The sequence below is a fragment of the Oncorhynchus tshawytscha genome, linkage group LG31, assembly GCF_018296145.1.
Source record: "Oncorhynchus tshawytscha isolate Ot180627B linkage group LG31, Otsh_v2.0, whole genome shotgun sequence".
Lineage (NCBI taxonomy): Eukaryota > Metazoa > Chordata > Actinopteri > Salmoniformes > Salmonidae > Oncorhynchus > Oncorhynchus tshawytscha.
The window spans coordinates 13,718,150-13,745,678 of NC_056459.1; the positions used below are offsets into that span (position 1 = coordinate 13,718,150).

The 27,529-nt window shown below is 42.3% G+C and overlaps 1 protein-coding gene across 2 annotated transcripts; it reads right to left on the minus strand.

The window, feature by feature from the left end:
- Positions 1-2,088: 2,088 nt before the first annotated feature.
- LOC112229662 (CMP-N-acetylneuraminate-beta-galactosamide-alpha-2,3-sialyltransferase 1) lies at positions 2,089-18,061 on the minus strand. 2 transcript variants are annotated; one of them, XM_024395611.2, is made up of 7 exons: positions 17,912-18,061; positions 13,901-14,706; positions 11,765-11,961; positions 9,749-9,928; positions 3,174-3,219; positions 2,831-2,950; positions 2,089-2,580 (listed from the first exon to the last, which is right to left on the minus strand). In XM_024395611.2, the coding sequence occupies exons 2-7, from the start codon at positions 14,189-14,191 to the stop codon at positions 2,407-2,409; spliced, it is 1,008 nt and encodes a 335-aa protein (XP_024251379.1). In that variant the 5' UTR covers positions 14,192-14,706; positions 17,912-18,061; the 3' UTR covers positions 2,089-2,406. The 2 variants fall into 2 exon arrangements, with proteins under 2 accessions (XP_024251379.1, XP_024251380.1); XM_024395612.2 differs by having other exon boundaries at positions 13,901-14,017; positions 17,912-18,039.
- Positions 18,062-27,529: the final 9,468 nt, after the last annotated feature.

A 27,529-nucleotide genomic window follows, 5' to 3' on the forward strand; every position in this document is an offset into this window, starting at 1 on the left:
AGGTCTGATACATCTCTCTGTATCAGAGTCCAACTAGTGGGGATGTTTTTGAGAAGCCCGTAACATCTGAAAAGCCTGTCATAAATAATAATACTGTATTTGGTCATGAGTAATTGCAGAGCTGTCATGAGCAGCAGCTCCAGAATTGTAATACTGTACATGTTAAATCATTTATCAAAGAATATTGCACTGCTCCCTCACAAGAATAACAAAGGCACTTTGGACCTACTTTAACTGGTCAAATTAATATCATGGATAAGGCACTTAATTACCCCCCAAAAATGACACCCTTCTGTTTTATGGGGTTACGACTGTACATGGTGGCTAAATGTGAATATGAAATAGTTTTGTTTCAGTCATCTATGTAAATCAACCAGCATCAGCTATGTATCAAAACCATACCCACTGGGCACACATCATTTCAATGTGGACAATTGGGTAATATTTGGTTGAGACGTTGATCAATGGGATTACAATCTATATTCACTTGCTCAAAAAGACAGCCGAAAGGTTGTTAAATTCCCAATGTGTTATCACTATGCTTTCAACTGTCTAAAAGCACAAGTCAATTCCAACGGAAAAACAATGTCTAGTTTTTGTTTGGTTGAGTGGTCACCTACAGTACCTTCAGAAAGTATTCACACCCCTTGACTATTTCCACGTTTTGTTACAAAGTGGGATTAAAATTGATTTGTCATTTTTTTGGTCAACATTCTACACAATAAATACATTTATGGGAAATAAAACAGGCATCTATTTAGATATGTATTCAATCCCCTGAGTCAATACATGTTAGAATCAACTTTGGAGACAGCAGAGTCTCCAAGATCTTTGCAAACCTGGATTGTACAATATTTGGCCTTGCATTTTAAGGTTATTGTCCTGCTGAAAGGTTGATTTGTCTCCCAGTGTCTGTTGGAATGCAGACTGAACCAGGTTTTCCTCTAGGACTTTGCCTGTGCTTAGCTCTATTCATTTTCTTTTTATTCTAAAAAACTCCCTAGTCCTTGCCGATGACAAGCGTACCAATAGCATGATACAGCCACCACCACGCTTGAAAATATGAAGAGTGGTACTCGGTGATGTGTTGTGTTGGATTTGCCCAAACATAATGCTCTGTATTCAGGACATTTCTTTGACATTTTTTTCAAAGTTTTACTTTATTGCCTTAATGCAAACAGTGTTTTGGAATATTTGTATTCTGTACAGGCTTCCTTCTTTTCACTTTGTCATTTAGTTTAGAATTGTGGAGTAACTACAATGTTGCTGATCCATCCTCAGTTTTCTCCAAGTCACAGCCATTTAACGCTGCAACTGGTTTAAAAATCACCATTGGCCTCATGGGGAAATCCTTGAGCGGTTTCCTTCCTCTCCGGCAACTGAGTTAGGAAGGACAACTATATCTTTGTAGTGACTGGGTGTATTGATACACCATCCAAAGTGTAATTAATAACTTCACTATGCTCAAAGGTATATTCTATTTCTGCTTTTTTTTACCCATCTACCAATAGGTGCCCTTCTTCGCAAGGCGTTGGAAAACCTCCCTGGTCTTTGTCGTTGAATCGGTGCTTGAAATTCACTGCTTGACTGAGGGACCTTACAGATAACTGTGTGTGGGGTACAGAAAGGAGTCATTCAGAAATGGATTAACACCATTATTGCACACAGAGTGAGTTCATGCAACTTACTGGACTTGCTAAGCACATATTTACTCCTGAGCTTATTTAGGCATGCGATAAAGGAGTGAATCAGCTTTTTGTTTTTATAAATTAGTTAAAATTAATAACAATTCCACTTTGACATGTGGCTTTGTGTGTAGATCAGTGATACATCTCAATGTTATCCATTTTAAATTTAGGCTGCAGTAACAAAATGTGGAAAAAGTCAAGGGTGAATAGTTTCTGAAGGCACTGTACATGTGTATCACTGGATTTAAGACCATTTAAAAGCACAACAAAGTTAAAATGGGAATACAATGTCATATGTTATTTATACAATAACTTAACGTGTTATCACTGTGCTCCATCTAATAGCACAACCAAATGACAGATTGCAGTTGAGAATACGTGACATTAAAATGTCATGATAAAAGTGATCAATGCTGTTTATTGTAGAAATTGTGAAGCGGTCCACAGACCTGTGATCTTGAACGTGCACTCTTTTTTACAAATAAAAATATATACACAAAAAAATAAATACATTTTTATATATACACTGGGTTTATGACAGACACTTCAAAACCTGCAAATCCAAGACATTTTACACATGCATTCCACATCACGACAGTGACAAATTAGTTTGAAACAATGTTATTTCAACCAGTTTATCCCCAGTGGGTAATCCCTGAGTCAACAGGATTTAGGCTGATGAGGCTTGATGGTCTCAGGCCAATGACATCTCCAGATATCAGAAGCCTTTGAAAATATAAATTTTGTGTTTATCAGCCAGAAGCAGGGTGACGTTGTTCTCATGGTCTGCATCATGCACCCCGGTTTTGCGGAATTCGCCTCCGTGGTAATTATTTTCCCAGTAGTGGTGCCAGTTCCCATACCGGTCCGCTCCGAACCCGTACACACTCACCTAAATGATACAATACACCATTATGCAGAGATACTCATCCACCCTGGATTTGGCCATCAGTGCTGCCCATTTCCCCCCGGTGACTTCAATTCCACACCATTTGGGACACTTTTTACGGCTTTAAACTCGAACACCTCAGCACAAACTCAACGCGAACCCAGCTCATGCTTTGCAGTCACGCTCATGGTGTATAGAACTTTGTCAGACAGCCAAATGGAAGTGTAAAGCTTGTGAAGGTGGGTGGACTCACCTTATCGCAGATGTGCATGGCAAACAATAGGCTGAGGAAGCCAGTGGAGGGATACCGGCCATGACTCTCCAGCCATGTGTCATGGACATATTTAAAGAAGGCTGGGCTGTATATCAACACCTGCAACAAAAAACTATTTTTTTTCTTTTTCTTTTTGACCTTGTGAGATGTTGAAATCATTCAATTGGAATGTTTTTCAACCAACCAATCACTCTTCAAAATCTGCATTCTTTTGTCTCCAGGTAAGGTAAACTAAAGCAGATCGACCCATACATAGGGCTTTGGTCAAAAGTAATGCTCCACTATAGGGTGCTATTACAGACAGAACCAAAGGTTCACTCACCCTGTTCTTGTTTGCCTTAATCTTGGACCGGACCGGAACGTATGTTCTACGGGAAGCAAAATGCATAATATAAATACTGTCAAAGTATTATCACAGATACACTATATATACAAAAGTAGGTGGACACCCTTTCCAATTAGTGGATTTGGTTATTTCAGTCACATCAATTGCTGACAGGTGTATAAAATTGAACACACAGCCATGCAATCTCCATCTACAAACATTGGCAGTAGAATAGACGTATTGAAGAGCTCCAGTGGCTTTCAACGTGGCCCGGTTATAGGATGCCACAGAGTCTTCATGAAATGAGTTTCTATGGCCGAGCAGCCACACAAGCCTAAGTTGCGCAGCCACACAAGCACTATGCGCAATGCCAACCGTTGGCTGGAGTGGTGTAAAGCTCGCGGCCATTGGACTCTGGAGCAGTGGAAAGGTTCTCTGGAGTGATGAATCATGCATCACCATATGGCAGTTCGACGGACGAATCCAAGTTTGCCTGATGCCAGGACAACACTACCTGCCCCAATGCAAAGTGCTAACTGTAAGGTTTGGTGGTGGAGGAGGAATAATGGTCTGGAGCGGTTTTTCATGGTTCGGGCCCCTTAGTTCCAGTGAAGGGAAATCTTAATATTACAGCATACAATGACAGGTGAGACAATTCTGTGCATCCAACTTTGTGGCAACAGTTAGGGAAGACCTTTCCTCTTTCAGTATGACAATGCCCCCGTGCACAAAGTGAGGTCCATATAGAAATGGTTTGTCGAGGTGAGTGTGGAAGAACTTGACTGGCCTGAACAGAGCCCTGACCTCAACCCCATTGAACACCTTTTGGATGAATTGAAACGTTGACTGCGAGCCAGGCCTAATCGCCCAACCTCAGTAAACCTCAGCTTGTGGCTGAATGGAAGCAAGTCCCCGCAGCAATGCTCCAACATCAAGTGTAAAGCCTTCCAGGAGGCTGTTATAGCAGCAGGGGGAAGGGGGGGTCCTGTCAGTATAAACCAGCATCTTTGATAAAGTTCACCTTATTTCTGAATGAAACAGAGGCGCCACCAACTTTGTTTACTTTGTGGTGGCCCGTCTATCGGCATTGGCTAACAGACTACTGAATATGAGCTCCTCATGACAAACTAGTAGCCTATACCAGTAATATGTTCAGTAAAAGGTTGTCATGTCTGGAAAAGAAACCCAATTTCAGGTTAGAAAATGTTACATTTCATAGTGAATTTGTGACACTGATACTGTTTTGGTTACTGTACCAACAAACAGTTAAACCAAGTAACAGTTTGCAAACACATTGTCACATTATTTATGTTTTTATAGATGATCACAGTGACAGTCCTAACGATGAAGATGACCAGTTCCAGATGCAAATAGCAGAGGCTTGTTTCCCATCAAGGTCAAGGGTCATGCATAAGGTCACACACTAACATGATTTAAAACCACAGTCTTAAGATGTGCTGGGTGTGAGGTCATATAACCAATGTTGATTTGGGAATGATTTGATTTGCACCACAGGTAGGCTAGGCTGTATGAAAATAAAAGCTGCACAGTGTAGATCCAATTATCTAAAATGTAATATACTGAACAAAAATATAAAAACGCAACAACTTCAAAGTCAATCGAATAAATTCATTAAGCCCTAATCTATCAATTTCACATGACTGGGAATACAGATATGCATGTTGGTCACAAATACCGTGACAAAAAGAAAGAAAAAAGGTAGGGTCATAGATCAGAAAACCAGTGTGACCATTTGCCTCATGCAGCGTGAGTTGATCAGGCTGTTGATTGTGGCCTGTGGAATGTTGTTCCACTCCTCTTCAATGGCTGTGCGAAGTTGCTGGATATTGGCACGTCAATACAGAGCATTCCAAACATGCTCAATGGGTGACATGTCACCCACTCACGGTATATCTGTGCATTCAAATTGCCATCGATAAAATGAAATTGTGTTTGTTGTCCATAGCGTATGCCTGCTCATACCATAATCCCACTGCCACCATGGGGCAATCTGTTCACGTTGACATCAGCATAGCGCTCACCCACACAACACCATACACGTGGTGGAGAGGCCTGTTGGACGTACTGTCAAATTCTCTAAAATGACATTGAGACGGCTTATGGTAGAGTAATGAACTAATTCTGGCAACAGCTCTGATGGAAATTCCTGTAATCAGCATGCCAATTGCACACTTCCTCAAAACATCTATGGCGTTGTGTGACAAAACTGCACATTTTAGAATGGCCTTTAATTGTCCCCAGCACAAGGTTCACCTGTGTAACGATCATGTCGTTTACAATCAGCTTTGTGATATGTCACTCCTGTCAGCTGGATGGATTATCTTGGCAAAGGAGAAATGCTCACAAACAGATGTAGGCCTCCTTGCTCGCACACGCTTTTTCAGTTCTGACCACAAATTTTCAATAGGATTGAGATCAGGGTTTTGTGATGGCCACGCCAATACTTTGACTTTTTTGTTCTTAAGCCATTTTGCCACAACTTTGGAAGTATGCTTGGGGTCATTGTCCATTTGGAAGACCCATTTGCGACCAAGCTTTAACTTCCTGACTGATGTCTTGAGAAGTTGCTTCAATATATCCACATCATTTTCCTTCTCATGATGCCATCTATTTCGTGAAGTGCACCAGTCCCTCCTGCAGCAAAGCACCCCCACAACATGATACTGCCACCCCCGTGCTTCCAGGTTGGGATGGTGTTCTTTGACTTGCAAGTCTCCCCCTTTTTCCTCCAAACATAACGATGGTCATTATGGCCAAGCAGTTCTATTTTTGTTTCTTCAGACCAGAGGACATTTCTCCAAAAAGTACAATCTTTGTCCCCATGTGCAGTCGCAAACCATAGTATGGCTTTTTTATGGCGGTTTTGGAGCAGTGGCTACTTTTCTGTGCGGCCTTTCAGGTTATGTCGATATAGGACTCGTTTTACTGTGGATATAGATACTTTTGTATCTTCACAAGGTCCTTTGCTGTTGGTCTGGGATTGATTTGCACTTTTCGCAGCAAAGTATGTTCATCTCTAGGAGACAGAACGAGTCTCCTTCCTGAGCGGTATGACGGCTGCGTGGTCCCATGGTGTTTATACCTGCGTACTATTGTTTGTACAGATGAATGTTGTACCATCAGGCATTTGGAAATTGCTCCCAAGGAACCAGACTTGTGGAGGTCAACAATTTATTTTCTAATGTCTTGGCTGAATTCTTTTGATTTTCCCATGATGTCAAGCAAAGAGGCACAGAGTTTGAAGGTAGACCTTGAAATACATCCACATATACACCTCCAATTGACTCAAATGATGCCAATTAGTCTATCAGAAGCTTCTAAAGCCATGACATTTTCTGGAATTTTCCAAGCTGTTGAAGGCACAGTCAATTTAGTGTGCGTCAACTTCTGACCCACTGGAATTGTGATACAGTGAATTATGAGTGAAATAATCTGTCTGTAAACAATTGTTGGAAAAATTACTTGTCATGCACAAAGTAGATGTCCTAACCAACTTGCCAAAACTATAGTTTGTTAACAAGAAATTTGTGGAGTGGTTGAAAAATGTGTTTTAATGATTCTAACCTAAGTGTATATAAACTTCCGACTTCAACTGTATGTATGTATGTACCCCAATTCCGTGATATCCAAATTGGTAGTTACAGTCTTGTCCCGGCACTGCAACTCCCGTACGGACTCGAGAGAGGCGAAGGTTGAGAGCCATGCATCCTCCGAAACACGACCCTGCCAAGCCACACTGCTTCTTGACACACTGCTCACTTAACCCGGTATCCAGCCGCACCAATGTGTCAGAGGAAACACCATACAACTGGCGACCGTGTCAGCGTGCATGCACCTGGCCCGCCATAGGAGCAGCTAGAGCCTGATGGGACAAGGACATTTACGGCCAGCCAAACCATCCCCTAACAAAGCTAGGCCAATTGTGCGTCGCCTCATGTGTTTCCCGGTCGTGGCCGGCTGCAACACAGCCCGCGATTGAACCCGAATCGGTAGTGATGCCTCAAGCACTGCAGTGCCTTAGACCGCTGCGCCACTCGGGAGGCCTTACCCTTAACATTATTAAGCTACCCAGATACTCAGGACTGCTCTGGGACCAGAAATTAGCCCTGGCTTTTCTAACACACCGGCCCATTCTTTCCCCTTGAGGCCCCCCACACTGGCTTAGTTCTTCCTTGAGGCCCCCAAGACCGTAATCATGTTGCGCAGAAAATCCAAGTTAGACAGGCCAAATTGGCTAAAAATGGACCAACCCATCTGGCATTTACCCCAAATGCCAGATACTCAAGGTGCCAGTAAAGACACAGGAGAGGAGTGGGGGTTTTAAGACTTAAAAGCCGGACCTAAATAGTTTGCAGAAACTCTCCCTCTGGTTCTCTAGTATGGGAAGACTGAAACCTCTTTGTTCCAGTCTCTTTTCCGCCAAAACGTTTACATCAATAAAAGGAGAACATTATTCCTGACATCCAAATGCTAAGAATGGTCGATGGGGATCTAAAGAATAATTATGTCATATTGTTTCTTATTTTGTGATGTCATTAAGGATGGTATAATAAAGTAACTGTCACTCTGAAAGTGTAGGTATTCTGTATCAACTTTACATCTAAATATTGTATAAAATATATTAAATATGAGAATACTTTTGTGATGATAGCAATGTGATTTTGACCTTCTAAATTAGATCGTTTTTCATATAAACTTGTGCCCAGTCAGTAACCATGCCCAAGTGAGCACAGACATTGTGTTGGCGCGATGGAATGTCCCCTTTTTACCAGAGGATAAAAGCCTTGGTAGCGAAATTGACATTAGACCAAGCAGACGTACAGTGTAAGCCGGACGTCATGAATGGTTAAAACTACAACACCAGAAAGAGTGGAGCGGTGGCTACACGGCTGAAAATGGTGAGACCAGTACATTGTCGGGTTAATACTGGCGTGTAGTGTACGGGAGCTGAACCCTGAATATTCAATCATTGAGACCACTACGAAACCAAAAGACGTGAGACCGTGGTCTACACGTAGAAATGGTTAGAAACTCTGAAGCTCTCAACCTCAACAAGAGTGAAGATGATAAAGACTAGACCAGAACATTCACAGTCTGCAGCTGTGCATGCAAAAGTGGTCCTAGAACTTTGACTCAAAGACACGAGGTGGGAAGGAAGAATCCCTCTCAGACAACCGTTGGTACATCTGAGATATCTATTCTAACAAACACTTTCCTACCAGAGCAGCTCTACAACTAAGGACATTGTGACCTCTGGTGGACAACCAGAGCCTTACATCGATCCACTCCCCATAGACGGATCGATTGAAGAAAGACATCTACGCCTAAATATATACATTTATATAATGCATTTCCTATCAGAATGAGCGGTGGTTCATGTGCAAAGTATTACTATTCCTTTGAGCGTAGGTTCCAAACGTAACAATGATAAGTTGAATTTATGTCTCTCCCTTTCCCTTTCTATTGACCCCTCCCTTTTTTAACCAAGCAGTGATGCTTTTGTTCGTCCACTAGGGACCTGTTTTCATTGTATTACATCTAATCAATAATCTATTTTTTTAATTTTTTTATTTATCTGTTAATTTTACCAGGTAAGTTGACTGAGAACACGTTCTCATTTACAGCAACAACCTGGGGAATAGTTACAGGGGAGAGGAGGGGGATGAATGAGCCAATTGTAAACTGGGGATTATTAGGTGACCCTGATGGTTTGAGGGCCAGATTGGGAATTTAGCCAGGACACCGGGGTTGACACCGGGGTTAACACCCCTACTCTTATGATATGTGCCATGGGATCTTTAATGACCTCAGAAAGTCAGGACACCCATTTAACGTCCCATCCGAAAGACCGCACCCTGCACAGGGCCCTTCACAGGGCACTGCCCTGGGGCATTGGGATATTTTTTAGACCAGAGTGCCTCCTATTTGCCCTCCAACACCAATTCCAGCAGCATCTGGTCTCCCATCCAGGGACTGACCAGGACCAACCCTGCTTAGCTTCAGAAGCAAGCCAGCAGTGGTATGCAGGGTGGTATGCCGTGTGTATGTATTTATTCTGTTTAATTATTTAGTTAGAAAATAAATAATTAAGCCAAATTGTGTATTGCTGATTCATCAATAAAGTTAGGGTTGTTGCAGATAGCAAAGAGTATGTGATGTTCAGAATGAGACTGCTATTAGGTAATGATTAATAATTGGCTGCTAATAATTGACTGTTTAGAGTTTAATTCGTTAAACAACTTTTAGCATGGTGCCCCATATTCCATATTCCTAATGAGTTAATTGTGACATGATTAATTTAGTCGAGTAACAATTAAAAACAGTTGATAAAATAAATAACAGTCATCAGATTAATGATAGTCATGTCACAACAGAAAGTTTACACAGCTTGTAGGATAAATGATTCCGGACCTCAGTGATGAGAACGTTGTTTATACTTTCATCTTTGCAGACAATTCCACAGGCGTCAACTACAGTTTCTATTGAAGGTTTGCTAAGGAGCACTTACATACTTTATGTGAACGTGTAGAGCATATTTATTGATCACTCACTCTTCGATGGAGCCGGTGGTTAAGGCACTGGTGATCCATTGCAGGTCCAGAGTCTTGAAGGGGATGAGCAGAAGAATGGTGGTGTTGTCCAGATCTATAGCGCTCTCTGGGTACATGACGTGATGTGTAGTCCGGCTCCCAACATCCTCCTCAAAGCCAGAGGTAGGAGCCATGTTCATTCTGCAGGAGCAGGGTTACGGTTAAGGTAGTATATTCTGCAATATAACATATGGAGCAGAACACTGGTGGGTGTTGTCCAGATCTATGGTGCTCTCTGGGTATATGATGTGATGCGCAGTCCAGCTCCCAACATCCTCCTCAAAGCCAGAGGTAGGAGCCATGTTCATTATGCAGGGTTACGGTTAAGGTAGTATCTTCTGCAATATAACATATAAATGAATCTACTTCCACATACTAATCAACATAGCTGTTTTGAGGGTGGGATGCCTGGAGGTAAAAAAAACAACTTGAATTTGTATCTAAATTAAATGTAGTTCATTTGGAATGTGAACATGGTGATGAATCATGTGGCAGTCTGTGGCTTTCCGGCTTCTCCACATGATCATACAGTTCATATGTGTCCCAGTAACAGTGAGTGCATTGAGGGGAAAGCTGTGATTCTACCTGTTCAATTAATCTAGTTAGTTCTGCAGAGAGGATCTCTCTCCCTCTCTGTGTGTTTGTGTGTTAAGTGAGTGTGGGATGAGCAGTATAATCCATTTCAGCCAAGGAATTTCCTCCTCATTTACACATTGATAGTTGGTCTGGTTCCTCATTGAAAAACCGTGCAGAAATCAAATCTAAAGCTGGACTTATATGTTGACTTTGAACTTTACAAAAACCATGTGATCAAAGGTCATGCAGTTAATAAATAAGTTGCTTTCAAGTCGCTTCTCACCAACTGCACCATGCAGCCATTACCTGAATTGTGGGATGCACCATTTGTCAACCAATTATTAGGGTTCTTTTGCTTAACCCACACGGACTTGACAAAAAGTGACAAACAGGAACCAACTTTGCCGCAATTCTTACATGGGGTACAAATGAAAGTGATGAGACCAATTAATTGTAGCCTATACATGTAATGTTTTGTTTGATATGGGGGTAAAGGAACCTCACTGCTCGAACAAACCCAATCTTATTTGAATGTATTGGCCAGTCCCTCCAGGATTCCGTGATATCAAAATGTTTAGCAAAATCAACAATTCCTTGCTAATTTTACCATTCACTGCACTATTTCAGCAAAAAAACAGTCATTGCATAAAACTGACCCATCACTGTAATACAAAGAGAGCTCATAATTGACCAATCATTGCACATTTATCGCATGTGGTTCCATCAAGCCACACGTAAACAAACTTTTTCCCCTCATCAGCGCCTTTCCGCAACAAGTTTGCCAAAATCGTTGCACATTGCTATGCAAAATTGCAGAATTGACTCTGCAAAATCAAGCATTTTTTCCTGCAAATATCACAGAAAATCCCAGCGAAATCTTGGAGGGAATGGTGGGAAGTTGGTAAATAAACAGAAAAGGTTCATACCCCCACCTATGTGCTGGAGTGTGTCTAGTCTCACCATGTTTAAAACCAAGGGCTATTAACTGCCACCTGCAGGTAGCCTTTCCTGTAGTCAATGACCAAAAGCGCACTCTTTGTCCTCATGGGTGGAATGTTAATTAATAAAGATTTCAGAAAATCCGGTGTTTCTATGGCAAACAGTTTTGTTATATTTCAGTCTTCTGTGATGTATATAAAGTGTAATATTTGTATGCAAACTCAATTTCAAATTTAAACTACATCTTTTATAAGATGGTGTCTTTTATAAGTTCATAACGATGTGTGTGAGGTATATACTTTTGTTTCAAAATAGATTTATTTAAGACTACCAAAAATCACTGTGGCCCTAATTTAGCCCACTGCAATAAAAGGTTTTAAAGGAACGTTTTCTCAGGAGTACATTTCATTAGCTGACCCCTGCTGACCCCTTCTCAAACAAAAAACAAGCTTGCTCAGTCACCTGATGATGACATCACTGGAGTCGATGAGGGGTCCGTAGCGGGAGCCCTTGAGGTTCCCAGAATTCCCCACCACAGCACAGGTCCTACAGCGCTCAGGCCCCGCGTCCTTGTAGAGCTTATCATTATCAGGGATGACCTGGAACAACTTCTCCACCACCTCGCTGAAGTCGGCCGGGTCCTTATGATCCTGCAAGCGCTGGAGAGAGACGGAACCCGTCAATCCTTTAGCTGTGTCTTCAACCACTTTGGACAGCAGAGACAGAAGAGGTAGACACACAGCATAGACAGCCCAGCTACCACAATGTTCTGAGAACCATATGTTGCTTGGTGAGAGCATGGTTGTCCTATGGTTATTTTGCATACAACCTTCCCATAACGTTTCCTCATGGTTCTATTTAAACTCATGTTCTCAGAATGATCAGAAAACGTTAAGAAACAGCGTTTTTCTGTGGGAATTCCAGGATTTCAGCATAATGTTTTCTGCACATTTCCTCATCATTCTATTTAAGGTCATGTTCAAGAAAACTCAATAAAAACCACAAAACATTTGTTCTAAGAATGTTATTTAAAAACATATACATTCTATTCTCAGCATCAAAAAATAATCCTATTAAAGGGATACTTTGGGATTTTGGTAATGAGGCACTGTATCTACTTCCCCAGAGTCAGATGAACTCATGGATACCATTTTTACATCTGCGTGCATTTTGAAGGAAGTTGCTAACTAGCACAATAGCGCAATAACTAGCGCAATGACTGGAAATCTGCTAGCAGATACCCATAGACTTCCAGTCATTGAGACAAAACGACCTCTGTAGTAGCCGATGCTCTTATCCAGAGCAACTTACAAGTGCCTTGCTCAATAGCACATCAGATTTTTCACCTAGTTGGCTCTGGGATTTGGCCCAACAATTTTTGTTGTTGTTGAATTTTACCCCTTTTTCTCCCCCAATTACGTGGGGAGAAATTGTTAGTAGTTACTATCGTACGGGCTCGTTAGAGACGAAGGTCGAAAGCCATGCGTCCTCCGAAACACAACCCAACCAAGCCGCACTGCTTCTTAACACAGCGAGCATCCATCCCGGAAGCCAGCCGCACCAATGTGTTGGAGGAAACACAGTGCACCTGGCGATCTGGTTGGTGTGCACTGCTCCCGGCCACAGGAGTCGCTGGTGCGCGATGAGACAAGGATATCCCTACCGGCCAAACCCTCCCTAACCCGGACGACGCTAGGCCAATTGTGCATCGCCCCACGGACCTCCCGGTCGCGGCCGGCTGCGACAGAGCCTGGGCACGAACCCAGAGTCTCTGGTGGCACAGCTAGCACTGTGATGCAGTGCCGTAGACCACTGCGCTACCTGGGAAGCCCCTGGCCCAACACTCTTAACTGCTTGGCTACAGGACGCAGACACATACAAACGGTATCCACTGCTTCATCTGACTCTGGGGAAGTAGGTAAAGGGCTTCATTGCCGAAATCCCGAGGTATCCCTTAAAAGTATGTTCAGTTGTGTTGGCCATGCCCACTAATTGGATCTTAATGAGTGCTTGTTTCCTTTAAAATAGAGTCTGTTTGAATAGACTAAAATGACCAACTGAAAGACTGAGCAAAAGGGAGTGGAAGTTTTTTTCCCTCTGTTTATTGAATCTAGACATTTCTAGCAGTGTTAAATGGTCTTCATTCAATTCTTTCTGGTGCAATTTTAGCCACCTCATAATAAAGCATAGCTGACTAGCAGATGGCATTGTTAAGAAAACAAAGTTAATTGCGTTGGTACGTGCATGTCATTAATTGTTTTCTTCCTTGTCCTGATTATCATTAGGATGGGTTGCCTGATGTGACTGAACCAAACTCACCTCTGATTACTCACCTGTAAGTCTCAGAACAGCTCATCTGCCATCACATGTACATGTCAGTCAGCAGACTGTCCCTACAGGTCAGAGGGTAGACTAACCCAAACTCTAACCCTTGCTTTATGTCCACATCCCGGTTCAACTAACCCTTGCCTCAACCCTAAACCTAACCCTTGATTCATGTCCACAACCCAGTTCAACCCTAACTTCAAGTCCACAACCCAGTTCAACCCTAACCCTAGCACAAGCTCAATCCTAACCCTTGCAGTAGTAACATCTCACCTGCCACCAGCAGTATGTGTCGTTAGTCAGCAGGCTGTTCCTCCTAGACAGCAGAGGGTGGACTGACAGGTTGAACCGCTCAGTGAACCAGGGGTCGTCCTCCAGCTCTGTCATACACTGTCGACAGCCACACTGGCCATTAGAGAAGAAGCTGTCCGACTTGCGAATGGCATATTTGAAGAAGTACAGAGAGGGATCTCTCAACGTGAAACCGAAGAGGAACATGGTGAAAGTTACAATAAAGGCTAACACAGTAAATGCCCTGAAGGTCTTCTGCTTCGATAGATACATGGTGTAGTGGTAGACAAAAATGAAATTTTCAGGGAAGCGAAAAACAGAGAAGCCCCTTATTGAAAATTCAGATTTCTGAGAATAATTCCTCCCCTGGAAATTTCTTGGCTATAACAGGATGAACACTGGGTTCCTCTGATGAACAGAAACAGGCCGTGTCTTCATCACAATTACAGGCTCCACTTCAAGCCGTTGGAAAACAACATCTCAGTAAAAATGTGACCAGAATACTAGCTCCTTATATTTTGTAGGGAAAGCCTTGGCCTTCTATAGAAAATGTTTTGGTCAGACAAAAATCACTCCATTGAAATCCATAGATGAGGAATCCTTGTACATGTCCATTATTCGTTTGCTGACCAATAGTATGGTAATTCCACTGTGGTACACAATCCAGGATGGTCCTGTCAACTTAACAATGGCCAGATAACTACACCTATCTGCTCTTCTGCTGTTGACAGCGTGAGGTCAGTGATAGGGGCGTCTAGCATTCACTGCCTGTACAGTCAATCATCCACCTAGAAGGCAAACGAGACATTTAAAACAAATACACACTGCTGGGTAAATTAACGATCAGATGTGCAAAAACAAAAAAAGGTCCTTCAACAGCATTCAACTTGAAGTATTCCCAGAACCAACTCTAGCTTTGTACTAAAAAACAGAGAAGCAGGAAGACCTCCTGGGATCTACTTCCACATAAAAGGACCGAGCTCCACTATGCAGCAGGCTGGGTTTACTGTTAACATGTCACAGAATTGTTCACATTCAGCCAAGGCAAGTCTATAGCCACATTCCACACATAAATCTCTCGTCAAAATTTAGGCAGAGTTGATCAAATAAGGGGTTAGCAGAAAAACGTACTAACTTCCCAATTTTGATCATTACAAATCTGTGTCATGTCAATTTAGTGCAGATCTCCAATACAAAAGGGACACAGACCAGAGGCTGGGGGGTGTTTAAATTATTTTATTTTTAAAACTAGGAATCTACCAGGAATCCCTGGGTCTGCCCTGCAGGGAGACAGAGGAGCAGGGGTTGTGAAGGGTGTCTGGGTGAGATGAAGAAGATAATGGAATGGAGGAATGTCTGAGGTTGTGTGGGAGGGATCGTAATCGTTCTGTGGACGGATTAATCTGAGAAAAACATCACCCTCTCATAATCACATCTGAACTGTCGGCCGTGGCACATATCCACATCACCTGTAAGGTGTAAACAGTAGGCCTATCATGCTACTGCTACTCGGAGTCATAAGTCTTTGTAAGACATATAGGTATAATTCAACATCTAAAATGTGTGACTTCTCATTTGAACTTCCATTAGATGTGTATTTGGAACATGTGGTAGGTTGTCATTTTGGGAAGGCAATATGACAGGTGTGTGTGTTTGAGTGAGAGTGAAAGTGTATGGTGTGTGTATGAAAGTGTGTGTGTGTGTGTGTGGTGGGGTTAATGCACACTAATGTAAGAGGTGGTGTATTAAACTCAGGGAGCCCTTGGAGACATAAGGCCAAGTACTGTAGATGACAGACTGAACAGGCTGTACGGTACAACAGAGGAAGGAAGGGAGGGAGGGGGGTGCAAGTGAAGAAAATAAAGAAATAAGGGAGAGCGAGCGAGCAGGAGAGAGAGGGAGGAAAAGTATGACGGCTGAGGAGTTACAGGTTCTTTTCTAATCTCAGGTTTATACAAGTCATCAACTTTACAGGATGGCGCAACAGATAAATTGTGTTCGAGAGATTGCTTATTCCTTTCCTGCTTCCTGTGAGCAAGTTCAGCTCTCAAACTTCTGCAGAGTTGAGTTCTTGAATAGCATTTGTATTGCTTGTTTGACAGCACATCTGTACTGTAAAGGACATTCTAGCTATAAAAATAACCCCATCAAAATATAAAGCTATTACACACTATGTAGTGAGTTTCCTCACCTCAAAGAAATTACAATCAGATTTATGAGATTCTATTACACAGTCATTTACAAGACTGATCAGGTAATTTTAACATTGAGTCAAAATTCCAGTGCTTTCTGCTTGATAGCAAATTCTAATTGTGTCAGTTTGAGGAATAGTAAGCATTTCCCAAAGTTAAAGCTTTTAGACCTAAAAATATGGCAGACTTCCAACAAGCTATCTAGGCTTTTTTTCACCAGTGGTGGAAAAAGTACCCAAAGGTCATACTTGAATAAAAGTAAAGATACCTTAATAGAAAATGACTCAAGTAAAAGTAAAAATCACCCAGTAAAATACTACTTGAGTTAAAGTATTTGGTTTTACATTTACTTAAGTATATTAACATTTACTTTTGATACTTAAAATTAAGTGCCAAAAGTATAAATAATTTAAAATTCCTTATATTATGCAAACCAGGCTTCACCATTTTGTTGTTTTTCAGCCAGGGGTACACTCCAACATAATTTACAAACAAAGCATGTGTGTTTAGTGAGTCTGCCAGATCAGAGGCAGTAGGGAAGACCAGGAATGTGAGAATTGGACCATTTTCCTGTCCTGCAAAGCATTCAAAATGTAAGGAGTACTTTTGGTTGTCAGGGAAAATGTATGGAGTAGAAAGTACATTATATTTCTTCAGGAATGTAGTGAAGAAAAAGTTGTAAAAATATTAATAGTAAAGTACAGATATAAAAAAAAAATGCAAATGTGGAAGCACTACTATGGACTATAATGGAGTAATGGAGACGCACTCAGCCTTGGACACAGGATAACATGGATGTTTCCGATTTATTTTTGGGAGCGGACTAGAGAACGCTTCTCATTTTAGAGAGCGGTAGTACACAGTTATCCCACTGGTTAAAAATATACGTTATTCTCATCAGACTGACGTTAACCGTCAATGTACACCGTTTATTTTCACTTTAACCAGAATTAAACCACAGGTCAACATAATGTCATGGGTTAGAGCAATTCATGTTGAATTTACATGTGTTCGCAACTCAAAATTAGAAGTTAATTTGAAGTGTCATGAGGTTCTTGCCCAGAAAGGGGGAGTATGCTCGGTGTTGGCAGAACTTGGCTGGTGGAAGGTAGAACCACCATGTGCCACATGAGCGCTCCTTTCGTAAATGTTGTTGTGAACTACGCTTGACTTTTTACCCCCCAAGCTCTGACACACATACATACATACATACATACATACATACATACATACATACATACATACATACATACATACATACATACATACATACATACATACATACATACATACATACATACATACATACATACATACATACATAATGACTGAGATAAGTAGTTGTCCCACCTAACTATTGTAACGAACCTGTAAGGCCACCGAAACTCGCACGTCGTTTATTGACTAGCGTAAACAGTCTAGGACACTGATTTCCCATGAAATAATCTAGTTGTATTTTGTTTGGATGAACACAGACAACGCACTCCAGGAGTGACCCGCCTCACAAATCCCCTTCCCAAAAACTCTCCCTCAGCATGCCCCAGCATCCGCACATACAGCAACTAATTTGTACAATATTGTGATAGGGTGAGAGACTTTCCAATGTGTTACGCTAACTGTAAATCGCTCTCGTCTGCTAAATGACTAAAATGTAGACGTTGTAAACTCCTCAGTGGTATTGTGCTCCATACAAATACAAACCTGTAAAAAACGATTTTAAAAAAAAAAAGTGTTTCTGGCTCACTCACTCTCCGGTCACACCAGAGCTAACACAGCTCTGACAGATATACAAATTACTGACCTGGTTCAAGTGGTTTTTTAAACGCCCGTTGAAATATGCAGCTTGTTTGAGTCCAACAGCACAGCAGGTGTTTAGAGGAACTGCATAATGAGCGAGTAATCGATGTGCGAGAGCAGAATGAGTTTAAGAATGACATCAACTCGGGCCGCCACCCCTATGACGTGTTTATAGTGACATTCATGTGACGACTCTGACTCTAACGCCATAACATATTGGGCAAAATTTGAACACATGTAAAAAAATATATATATATTTTTAAATTAAACAAAATTGGAAACACTTTGCAATGGCCGGTGTTTGGGAATTACCCAAGAGCATTGCGCAATACAGTGTTTCTTGGTCCTCAAATACACCCAACAGTATACTTTTGTATTGTAACCCTGGACAACTGGTTCAAACACAACTGGTTCAACTTGTCAACTAATCATCAAGCCCTCAATGAGTTGAATGAGGTGTATTTGTCAATGGCTACCACGAACTGTGTACTGTTAGGGGTACTCGAGGGCCGGGGTTGGAAAAACTGGTGTAACGCTTTCATAATGATTGGTATCGTAATTACAGCCACATAGCTATATGATTTTGTTAAGATTCCCATTGGGAATTGACAGTTAGTCTTACTGGGGTCCGATACATAACGAAAATGACACTACAGACAAAATACTTTGCGATTTACATACGTAAAAAAAAAAAAACATGTGGTGTGTGTGCTTTTATCATTTACACATGCACGTCAGTACATATACACAAAAAAGTATATCACATGGGGGAGTGGCGTGAGGTTTTGCTTGATTTGTTTTTAAAATCTGGTTGGCTGTTCACAATGGATAGGCTACCATACAACGAAGAAGGAACAAGTGCAGCAACATTCATTGCTTAATAACAGGTATTTAGGTAACACCTTGAGCAAGAAAGGGTTCTGAGTGACAGAACATTCTGATTGAATTCTACCCGAGGGTTGCAAAATCGTAGTTATGTACTGTAATGTTTGTGGGAGTTTAGCACGCTAGTACACGCTAGTATTCCATGACGTTAGTATGAAGTCATATAGTTTGTCCCCTGATATACACTAAAAGGATGTGTCTTAATCAGAACGTGAAACCATGACTGTACACGATGAGTAACTGATAATAACAATGTTCTATATAGGAAATTCTACCAAATGTAGAAGCTTTTCTTAAATTATGAAGAGCCTGCAATTTCCCTCTACTCTGCAGTAAATTGCCTGTATTCGATAGTTTACATTTTTTTATTTACCTTTGTGTTTTGTTTTAGCATGACTTACTACAGTGTCCTTATTTATTTTGAAGACCAATTGTGTTTTTTTTTTTGAGTGTATGTTATGCTGTTACTAACATTATGTATACTTTACATTTCAAATGGATCTATACATTCCTACCTCCCTAAAACATTTCCCCCCATATTATATTGGATGTAACATATCATCTACCAACTCAGTGGCCTTATTGTTAGAGTATCTGCTCTGGGATTGGGAGTTCGATCCTTGGCCGAGTCATACCAAAGACTGTTGTTACAGCATTTGTTGTCCATCTAATTGGTTTGTAATGTTGCAAAATACATCTTGGGAATGTTCTATGTAAGCACTTCAGAGTTATACCAAGCTAATAAGTCACTCGTAAGATAAGGTTGTAAGAGTGTGCTTAACTGTATTTTTCATTTACTTTATAGTTCTCACGGAAGGTGATAATTCTGACTAAAACTACAGAATAAAGCCGCCAGTTAAAATCAAGGAACGGTTGTGCTCGTGGTTACTGAAGGGAGCTACAGTGAGAACTCAATGCTCTTCACGGGCAAGAGAGGAAGAACTCACTTATTTACCTTTACCTACTCACTTATCCAAACCTTAGCTAGAATTGATTTGACTTGATTTAGAATGTCAGAAAGAGGTAGTTTCACTAAAGGTGATAGAGATGGGGTGGGTCAAGTTGAGCAGCTGCAGCAACACCTCGCAAACTTCGAGCCTTCATCAGAACAAACAGAACAGCAGGAAGAGGCCCAGACTGGTGTGGAGTCACTTCGGCCAGTGAATGATGATACAGAGGCTACTAATGAGATAGCACAACAAGAGCCACGAAAAGGTGAGAGGGTCCGCAGGTTAACTGAAAAGGGCAGAGAATTGCGCAACGAAAGGTGGAGACAGCTCGAACATCGTTTCAGGGTCAGCTATGAGAAGTGGAAGGCTCTGGTAAAGGAAGCAAAACTGTCACTGACAGGCTGTTGCTCTGAAGACCTACTAGAAGACTTCTTAAACAAGATTAGCCATACCTCTACAGAGCTAAACCTTGTCTATGTAAATTTGTGTCAAATCGACATTCCCGACAACGATATACGACGCAGAGTTGATACTTGTGAAGCAGTTACAATGTCTATTATCAAGACTGTAAGGTGTCATTTAAAAGGCAGGGAAGAAGGTCAAAGTAACCAGATAGAGTTGCACTGGAAGGACAGCAATTCCTTGTGCATGTCCGAAATCTCACATAAGTCCAGTCTCAACTATCAGCCCTCAAGTGCTTCCTCCCAGTCTCAAAGCAACTCAAAGGTCAACTCCAGACGCTAAAGCGTGTCATCTGTCAAGAGACAAGAGGCTGCGGCGGAAGTTGCTGCTAACCAAGCAGCTTTAGAAGTAATGGTTAAGCAAGAACGCCAACTAGAAGAGCTTCAGAGACTCGAAGATGAAGATAAGAAGAGGACAGCGGAGCAAGAAGATGAGGCTGTGAAACACAGCTTAGAAGAAGCTAGGCTGCGAGTCAAGTTAGAGGTAGAAAATGCTGCCAGACGAAGGACGCTAGAAGACAAGCGTAGAGAGTTAGAGCGTCTAGAAGTGCTCAAGAAACTAAATGCTGCCAAGACGCGAATGCAAGTGAATGAGCAAGATGAAAACTCAGAGGACAAGAAGAGAGAACTACTCTCTAACTGCAAATCTGTGAAAGAAGTCATGCACAGAAGTGGCTCATTTCACAGTCTCTCACCACAACATGTTGTGACAAGCACACAACAAGAAGATGGCACCAAGACCATGTTCAGGTTACTAGCGGAATCAATCAGTGAAAGCCATCTCCCCATACCAGAACCAGTAACATTCAATGGAGAACCACTCTCGTTCACTGACTGGGAGGTCTCTTTTCAGACTCTGATAGACAGGAAGAACATACCAGCAACTGAGAAGATATATTACTTGAGAAAATATATTGGTGGGCCTGCCAAGAAAGCCATCAAAAGTTACTTTATGTTAGGAACAGAGTCAGCCTACTATGCTGCATGGACCATTCTTGAAGAAAGGTACGGAAACAAATTCCTCATCGCCAAGTCCTTCAGAGATAAGCTCAATGCATGGCCTAAGATAGGATCCAAGGACAGTCTTGAACTTAGAGACCTGGTAGACTTTCTTCGCAGCTGTGAGGCTGCTATGTCTCAGAATAAGGGCCTGGAGGTGCTTAATGACTGTAATGAAAACCAAAAGATCCTCGCTAAACTTCCAGATTGGCTAACTTCAAGATGGAATAGAAAGGTCATATACATCTTAGAAGAAACTGAGATCTTTCCAAGCTTCAGTCAGTTTGTGAAGTTTCTCACGAGAGAAGCAAAGATCGCTTGCAATCCTGTGACATCCCTTCATGCTTTGAAACCAAGCGAAGATGGAAAACCTAAGACGCCAAGGATTCAAAGCCCCGGAGCAAGGGTATTAGCAACTAACTCTGATGAGAAAGATACTGTTACTAGTTGTGTCTTCTGTGAGAAGTCAGGTCACAGTCTCCACAAATGCTGGAAGTTCATGGATAAGCCCACCGCAGAGCGACAGAAGTATGTTCAAGAGAATAAATTGTGCTTTGGCTGTTTAAGGCCTGGGCATCGCTCGAAAGATTGTGATAACAGGAACACCTGCGACACGTGTCAGAGGAGGCATCCACCCTGCCTGCACGAAGATCGTACTAAAGAAAGGTTAAGGGATAGGAAGACCCCACAAGATAAGGGGACAAGAGCGCCAAGTGAGTCCATATCTAACAGAGTCGTAAGGGACATTAACAACACTCACACCTCCACAATCATTCCAGTATGGGTGTCAACCACAAGTGAGCCAGATCGTGAAGTTCTTGTGTATGCACTTCTTGACACCCAGAGCGACACCACTTTTATCCTTGAAGAGACAACAAAGGCTCTCAATACAAGGAAGGAGCCAGTCCAACTGAAACTCTCTACAATGGCTTCAAGGAATACCATTGTGCCCTGCCAGAAGCTGTCTGGTTTGCAGGTTAGAGGGCTTTACTTGGAGAAGAAAATCCCTCTGCCAACGACCTACTCGAGAGAGTTTATTCCTGCAAACAGAGATTATATTCCTACTCCAGAGACTGCAAGAGCATGGTCTCATCTTGAACACATTGCAGAGGAGATTGCTCCTCAACAGAGCTGTGATGTCGGTCTCTTAATTGGCTACAACTGCTCCCAGGCTCTCCTTCCAAGAGAAATTGTGTCTGGTAAGGGAAATTAGCCTTTTGCTCAGAGAACAGATCTTGGCTGGAGCATAGTTGGCTATGGAAATCCATGTATCGACTATGGCGACCCTATTGGAGTGAGTCATCGGGTTATCGTTAGACAGGTGATGCCAAGCCTTCAATCTTCTTCCAACCTCACAAATCAAATACACTATGTTTGTAGAACACATGTAAGAGAGGTAATCACAACACTGGACATTATCAAGACTCTTGAATCTGACTTCAACGAGAGAGCTGCAGAAGAGAACCTCATATCTCAAGAGGATATCCGGTTCCTGACAAAAATGAAAGAGGGCATCAGACGCAAGGACAATGGACATTATGAGATGCCGCTGCCGTTTAAGGAAGAAAGACCCAATCTGCCGAACAATAAAACATGTGCAGTTCACCGACTCAAGTGCCTGGAAAGGAGGCTAAGGAGAGACAAGCAGTACTACAAGGACTACACAGCATTCATGGAAGAGACCATAGCTTGTGGAGATGCTGAGAAGGTCTCTAAAGAGGAAATTAACAAGCATCCAGCATGGTACATCCCGCACCATGGGGTTTATCACCCACAAAAGCCTGGGAAGATACGAGTCGTCTTTGACTGCTCAGCTAAGTTTCGAGAGACGTCCTTGAATGACCATCTCCTTAGCGGTCCAGAGTTGACAAACACATTGCTGGGCCTCCTTTGTCGTTTTCGTAAGGGTCCAGTTGCAATCATGTGTGACGTAGAGCGCATTTTCCACCAGTTTCATGTGAAAGCAGAAGACCAAGATTATCTACGGTTCCTTTGGTGGGAGAACGGAGATCGAGAGTCTCAACCCTCAGTGTATCGTATGAAGGTCCACTTGTTCGGCGCAGCTTCATCTCCTGGTAGCGCCAACTATGGTCTCAAACATCTTGCTGCCGAAGGACGAGGAAGCTTCAGCGAGAAGTCTATCCAGTTCATAGAAAGGAACTTTTATGTTGATGATGGGTTGACGAGCGTATTGTCTGAAGCTGAAGCGGCCCAGCTGGTGAAAGAAGCAAGAGAGCTTTGCAGCATCGGCAACTTCGGTTGAACAAGTTTATCTCTAACAGCAAGGAAGTTATAGCCACAATTCCCAAGGAAGAACGTTCCGAGGGTGCCAAAGACCTGCATATGGCTTTGGGTGAACCACACATGGAGAGAGCGCTTGGTGTACTGTGGTGTGTCGCATCAGACGAGTTCCAGTTTAGAGTAGTTGTCAAGGAACGCCCACTCACAAGAAGAGGAGTGTTGTCTACAGTAGTCTCTGTATATGATCCGCTTGGGTTTGTGGCACCCTTTGTCCTGGCAGGGAAGCAGATCTTGCAGCGGATGTGTCGTGACAAAATCGACTGGGATGACCCCCTTCCAGATGACCTACATTCCCAGTGGGAATTCTGGCTCCAACGTCTACAAAACTTGTCTGAAGTAAGGATCCAACGAAGCTACTTGCCATCAAGTTTCAAGGAGGTGCAGAGTTATGAGCTCCATCACTTCTCCGACGCTAGTACCTCAGGTTATGGAGAGTGCTCATACCTCAGAACAATCAGCACAGCAGGAGAAGTTCATTGCTCCCTAGTTATGGGGAAGTCGAGAGTCGCCCATTCCAAGGTTACGACCATACCACAACTGGAACTTTCAGCAGCGGTGGTAGCTGTTCGAACAAGTGACATGCTCAAAACGGAGCTAGAGATACAAGGTCTACAGGAATACTTCTGGACAGACTCGAAGGTAGTTCTTGGCTACATCAACAATGAAGCCAGAAGATTCCACGTCTTTGTAGCTAACCGTATTCAACGCATTAAGCAAAGCACAGATCCCGAACAATGGAGATATGTGACCTCTGAAGAGAATCCTGCGGATCATGCTTCCAGAGGTCTCACATCAGAACAGCTCATGGCTTCCAACTGGTTCACAGGTCCAGACTTTCTTTGGCATGAAGAACTTCCCAAAGGACAAGTCAAGGGGGAAGAGTTCTTAGACAATGATCCAGAGCTGCAGAAATCCCTAGTCCATGATACTCAAGCAAAGGAAGAAAGATCATTACTAGATCACCTTCATAAGTTCTCAGACTGGGCAAGAATGGTAAAAGCTATTGCCAGGCTCAAACGACGTGTCAAGGAAGCCATAGGCTTAAAATTGAGGTCCAGTGAAGCTACAAGCATAGAAGAAAGGAGAGAGGCAGAGCTCACCGTTATAAAGATGGTTCAAGAAGCAGCCTTCTCCCATGAGATACACAACCTTAGGCACCAGAAAGACATCAAGACCAAAGATAAAGCAAGCAAGTTGCATAAATTCAGTCCATTTCTGGATGAGCAAGGTATCCTCAGGGTGGGAGTGTACGACACCAAGGACGTGGAATGACGATCAATGAGCTGCGATCCAACGGTATATGGATCATAGGATGCAGCAATGCAGTTTCCTCTCACATCTACAAATGTGTGAAATGCAGGAAATTCAGAAGATGTACAGAAGGGCAAAGGATGGCAGGTCTTCCGAAGGAACACATGGAGACCGCGCCTCCCTTCACATACTGCGGGATGGACTGCTTTGGACCTTTCTATGCCAAGGACGGAAGAAGAGAGTTAAAGCGTTATGGGCTCCTACTCACTTGCATGGGCTCCCGAGCAGTTCACATTGAAATGCTTGACGACTTAACCACCGACGCTTTTATCAATTCCCTGCGTTCATTCATTGCCATACGTGGTAATGTTCGTCAAATCAGATGTGATCAAGGCAGCAACTTCATTGGCGCAAGACGCGAGTTCGTGGACGCCCTGAAAGAAATGGATCAAACACGACTGAAGGAACTTGGATGCGAGTTTATCATGAACACCCCATCTTCAAGTCACATGGGTGGTGTTTGGGAAAGGCAAATCCGCACGATACGATGTGTCTTAACATCCACACTTGATCAGTCAGACCGAAGACTCGACACCGCTTCTCTGCGTACCTTTCTCTATGAAGGCATGCCGATTTTATGTAGTAGGCCCCTCCCTAACTACGGAATATCTGAATGATCCATTAGGTCCAGAACCTCTCGTGACAAATCACATCTTAACAATGAAGTCCACAGTTATCTTACCACCACCTGGACAGTTCATCAAGGAAGATCTTTATCTCCGCAAGAGATGGCGCAGAGTACAATTCTTAGCCAATGAATTCTGGACAAGGTGGAAGAAAGAGTACCTCCTAAACCTCCAACACAGACAGAAATGGAGTAAAGACAGAAGAAACGCAAGGATTAATGACATTGTCATCTTGCAAGATGATACTGCACCACGCAACCAGTGGAAATTGGCAAAGGTTACAGAAGTGTACCCGGGACAGGATGGCCGGGTGAGAAGATTCAAGTTACTGATCAGCGACTCAACCCTAGATGAGAGAGGTAAACGCATCACCAAACCCACCTATCTGGAGAGGCCCATCCATAAGACAGTCACCCTCCTGGAAGCCGATCAAGAAACCTGCAGACCCCTTTCACAGAAATCACCGGTGATTGGTGGGAGTGTAACTGACAGTTATCCTGAAAGTCTATGTCGTTGTCTTTTGTTTGAATTGTTTACGTGTCCGCTGTGCGGGGAAATGATAATACAAGCGGAACTACGTAGCTAATACTGTTGTAACGGGGATCCTTATTGTAGCAACACACTTTTGGAGGGAAGGCAATCCTGCGCTGCGTTAGCTAAGTTTTCATGTCATCGGGTGTAGTTCATAAAGGTTGAAGAGTGTATGTTAGGATAAAGTGTGAATTCATGCCAGGAATAATAAGTGTGAAGTTTGATTTCCTCCCTTCTGTAATAAGCAGCCAATGAGGTATTTTTTCCTTTATTCATGTGTTTAATCTGAATCCGTTATAATGCCGGTTCAACTGTTATGTATGTAAGCACTTCAGAGTTAATAAGCTAATAAGTCACTCGTAAGATAAGGTTGTAAGAGTGTGCTTAACTGTATTTTTCATTTACTTTATAGTTCTCACGGAAGGTGATAATTCTGACTAAAACTACAGAATAAAGCCGCCAGTTAAAATCAAGGAACGGTTGTGCTCGTGGTTACTGAAGGGAGCTACACCCATAGGGATTCCACCTTCAGCTTCCTTAGTCTGACTTCTGAAATCCTTCACCCCCCAATAGTCATTAGATATTTAGAAAGGGGCTCTGCTAAATACATATTATCAATCATAATCTGGTTCTAGTGTAAAACTAAAACTACACAACAGTTAAACTAAACTACTTGACTATTTCTACTTTTTCAAACCTAAAGCTTCAGTTTGTCAGGTATGATTTACACAGTAAGAGGAATGAAAAATGGCCAGAGGTAAAAGAGATGAGAAATTATTAGGTTTCTGTCCTAAAATGGTACACTATTCCTTTAGTGCACTACTTGACCAAGACCTTTAGAGGCCTATGGATTCAGACCCAGACACAAAGCTCCCTACTGAGTTTTTGGGGTGAAAAGACAAACATTCATTGTCATAGAGAACAAAGACGACGACTCCACAATGTCATTATACCATATCCTTCAACATTTGCTCTGTTTTATTCAAGACAAAACCAAACCATTGTAGATCTTCCAAACACAAACAGACAGGTTATGCTTGTAACCTGCAGCATATATCACACCCAATATTCAGATCAGATGGATGCCATTCTTGTTGCTTAGAGACTCTGATGTAATACATACATTATTCTGATGGGTGTCACCAACACATGACACGTACCAGCCATGTGAGTTGAACTAGTCTCACAAAACAAAATGAATATTGTGACCATTATGAAGAGCTGAGATCTGAGAGAGAACTCCTAATTAACACCACACCTCTGAGGCATGACAATTAGCCTTTTTCAAACAAACCTACCAACATAAAACAGGACAGAGAGGTGGAAGACGGACACAGTTGGGAGCACTAGGACATAGTTTCAAGTTTCAAAGTTTATTCGCCACTTGGACAGGATACAACAGGTGTAAAACAACAGATACCTTGAGAGCTCTTTCCCAACAAGGCAGTGATAATAATAATAATAATATAGATAATAAAAATAAAATGACACAGAAGATGAGAGTTAAAGAAACACGAGAATACACGTACATACAGGTTAGTACCAGTACCTTATTTAA

Bases quoted from the DNA above. Each gene is read 5' to 3' on its own strand.
- LOC112229662 (XM_024395611.2), bottom strand. From the start codon at position 14,191: ATGTATCTATCGAAGCAGAAGACCTTCAGGGCATTTACTGTGTTAGCC. The intron at 9,929-11,764 runs GTGACTGAGCAA...CTGCTCCTGCAG, and splicing joins TCCAGTGATGTCATCATCAG to AATGAACATGGCTCCTACCT. The intron at 2,581-2,830 runs GTGAGTCCACCC...TGTATCATTTAG, and splicing joins CCATGCACATCTGCGATAAG to GTGAGTGTGTACGGGTTCGG.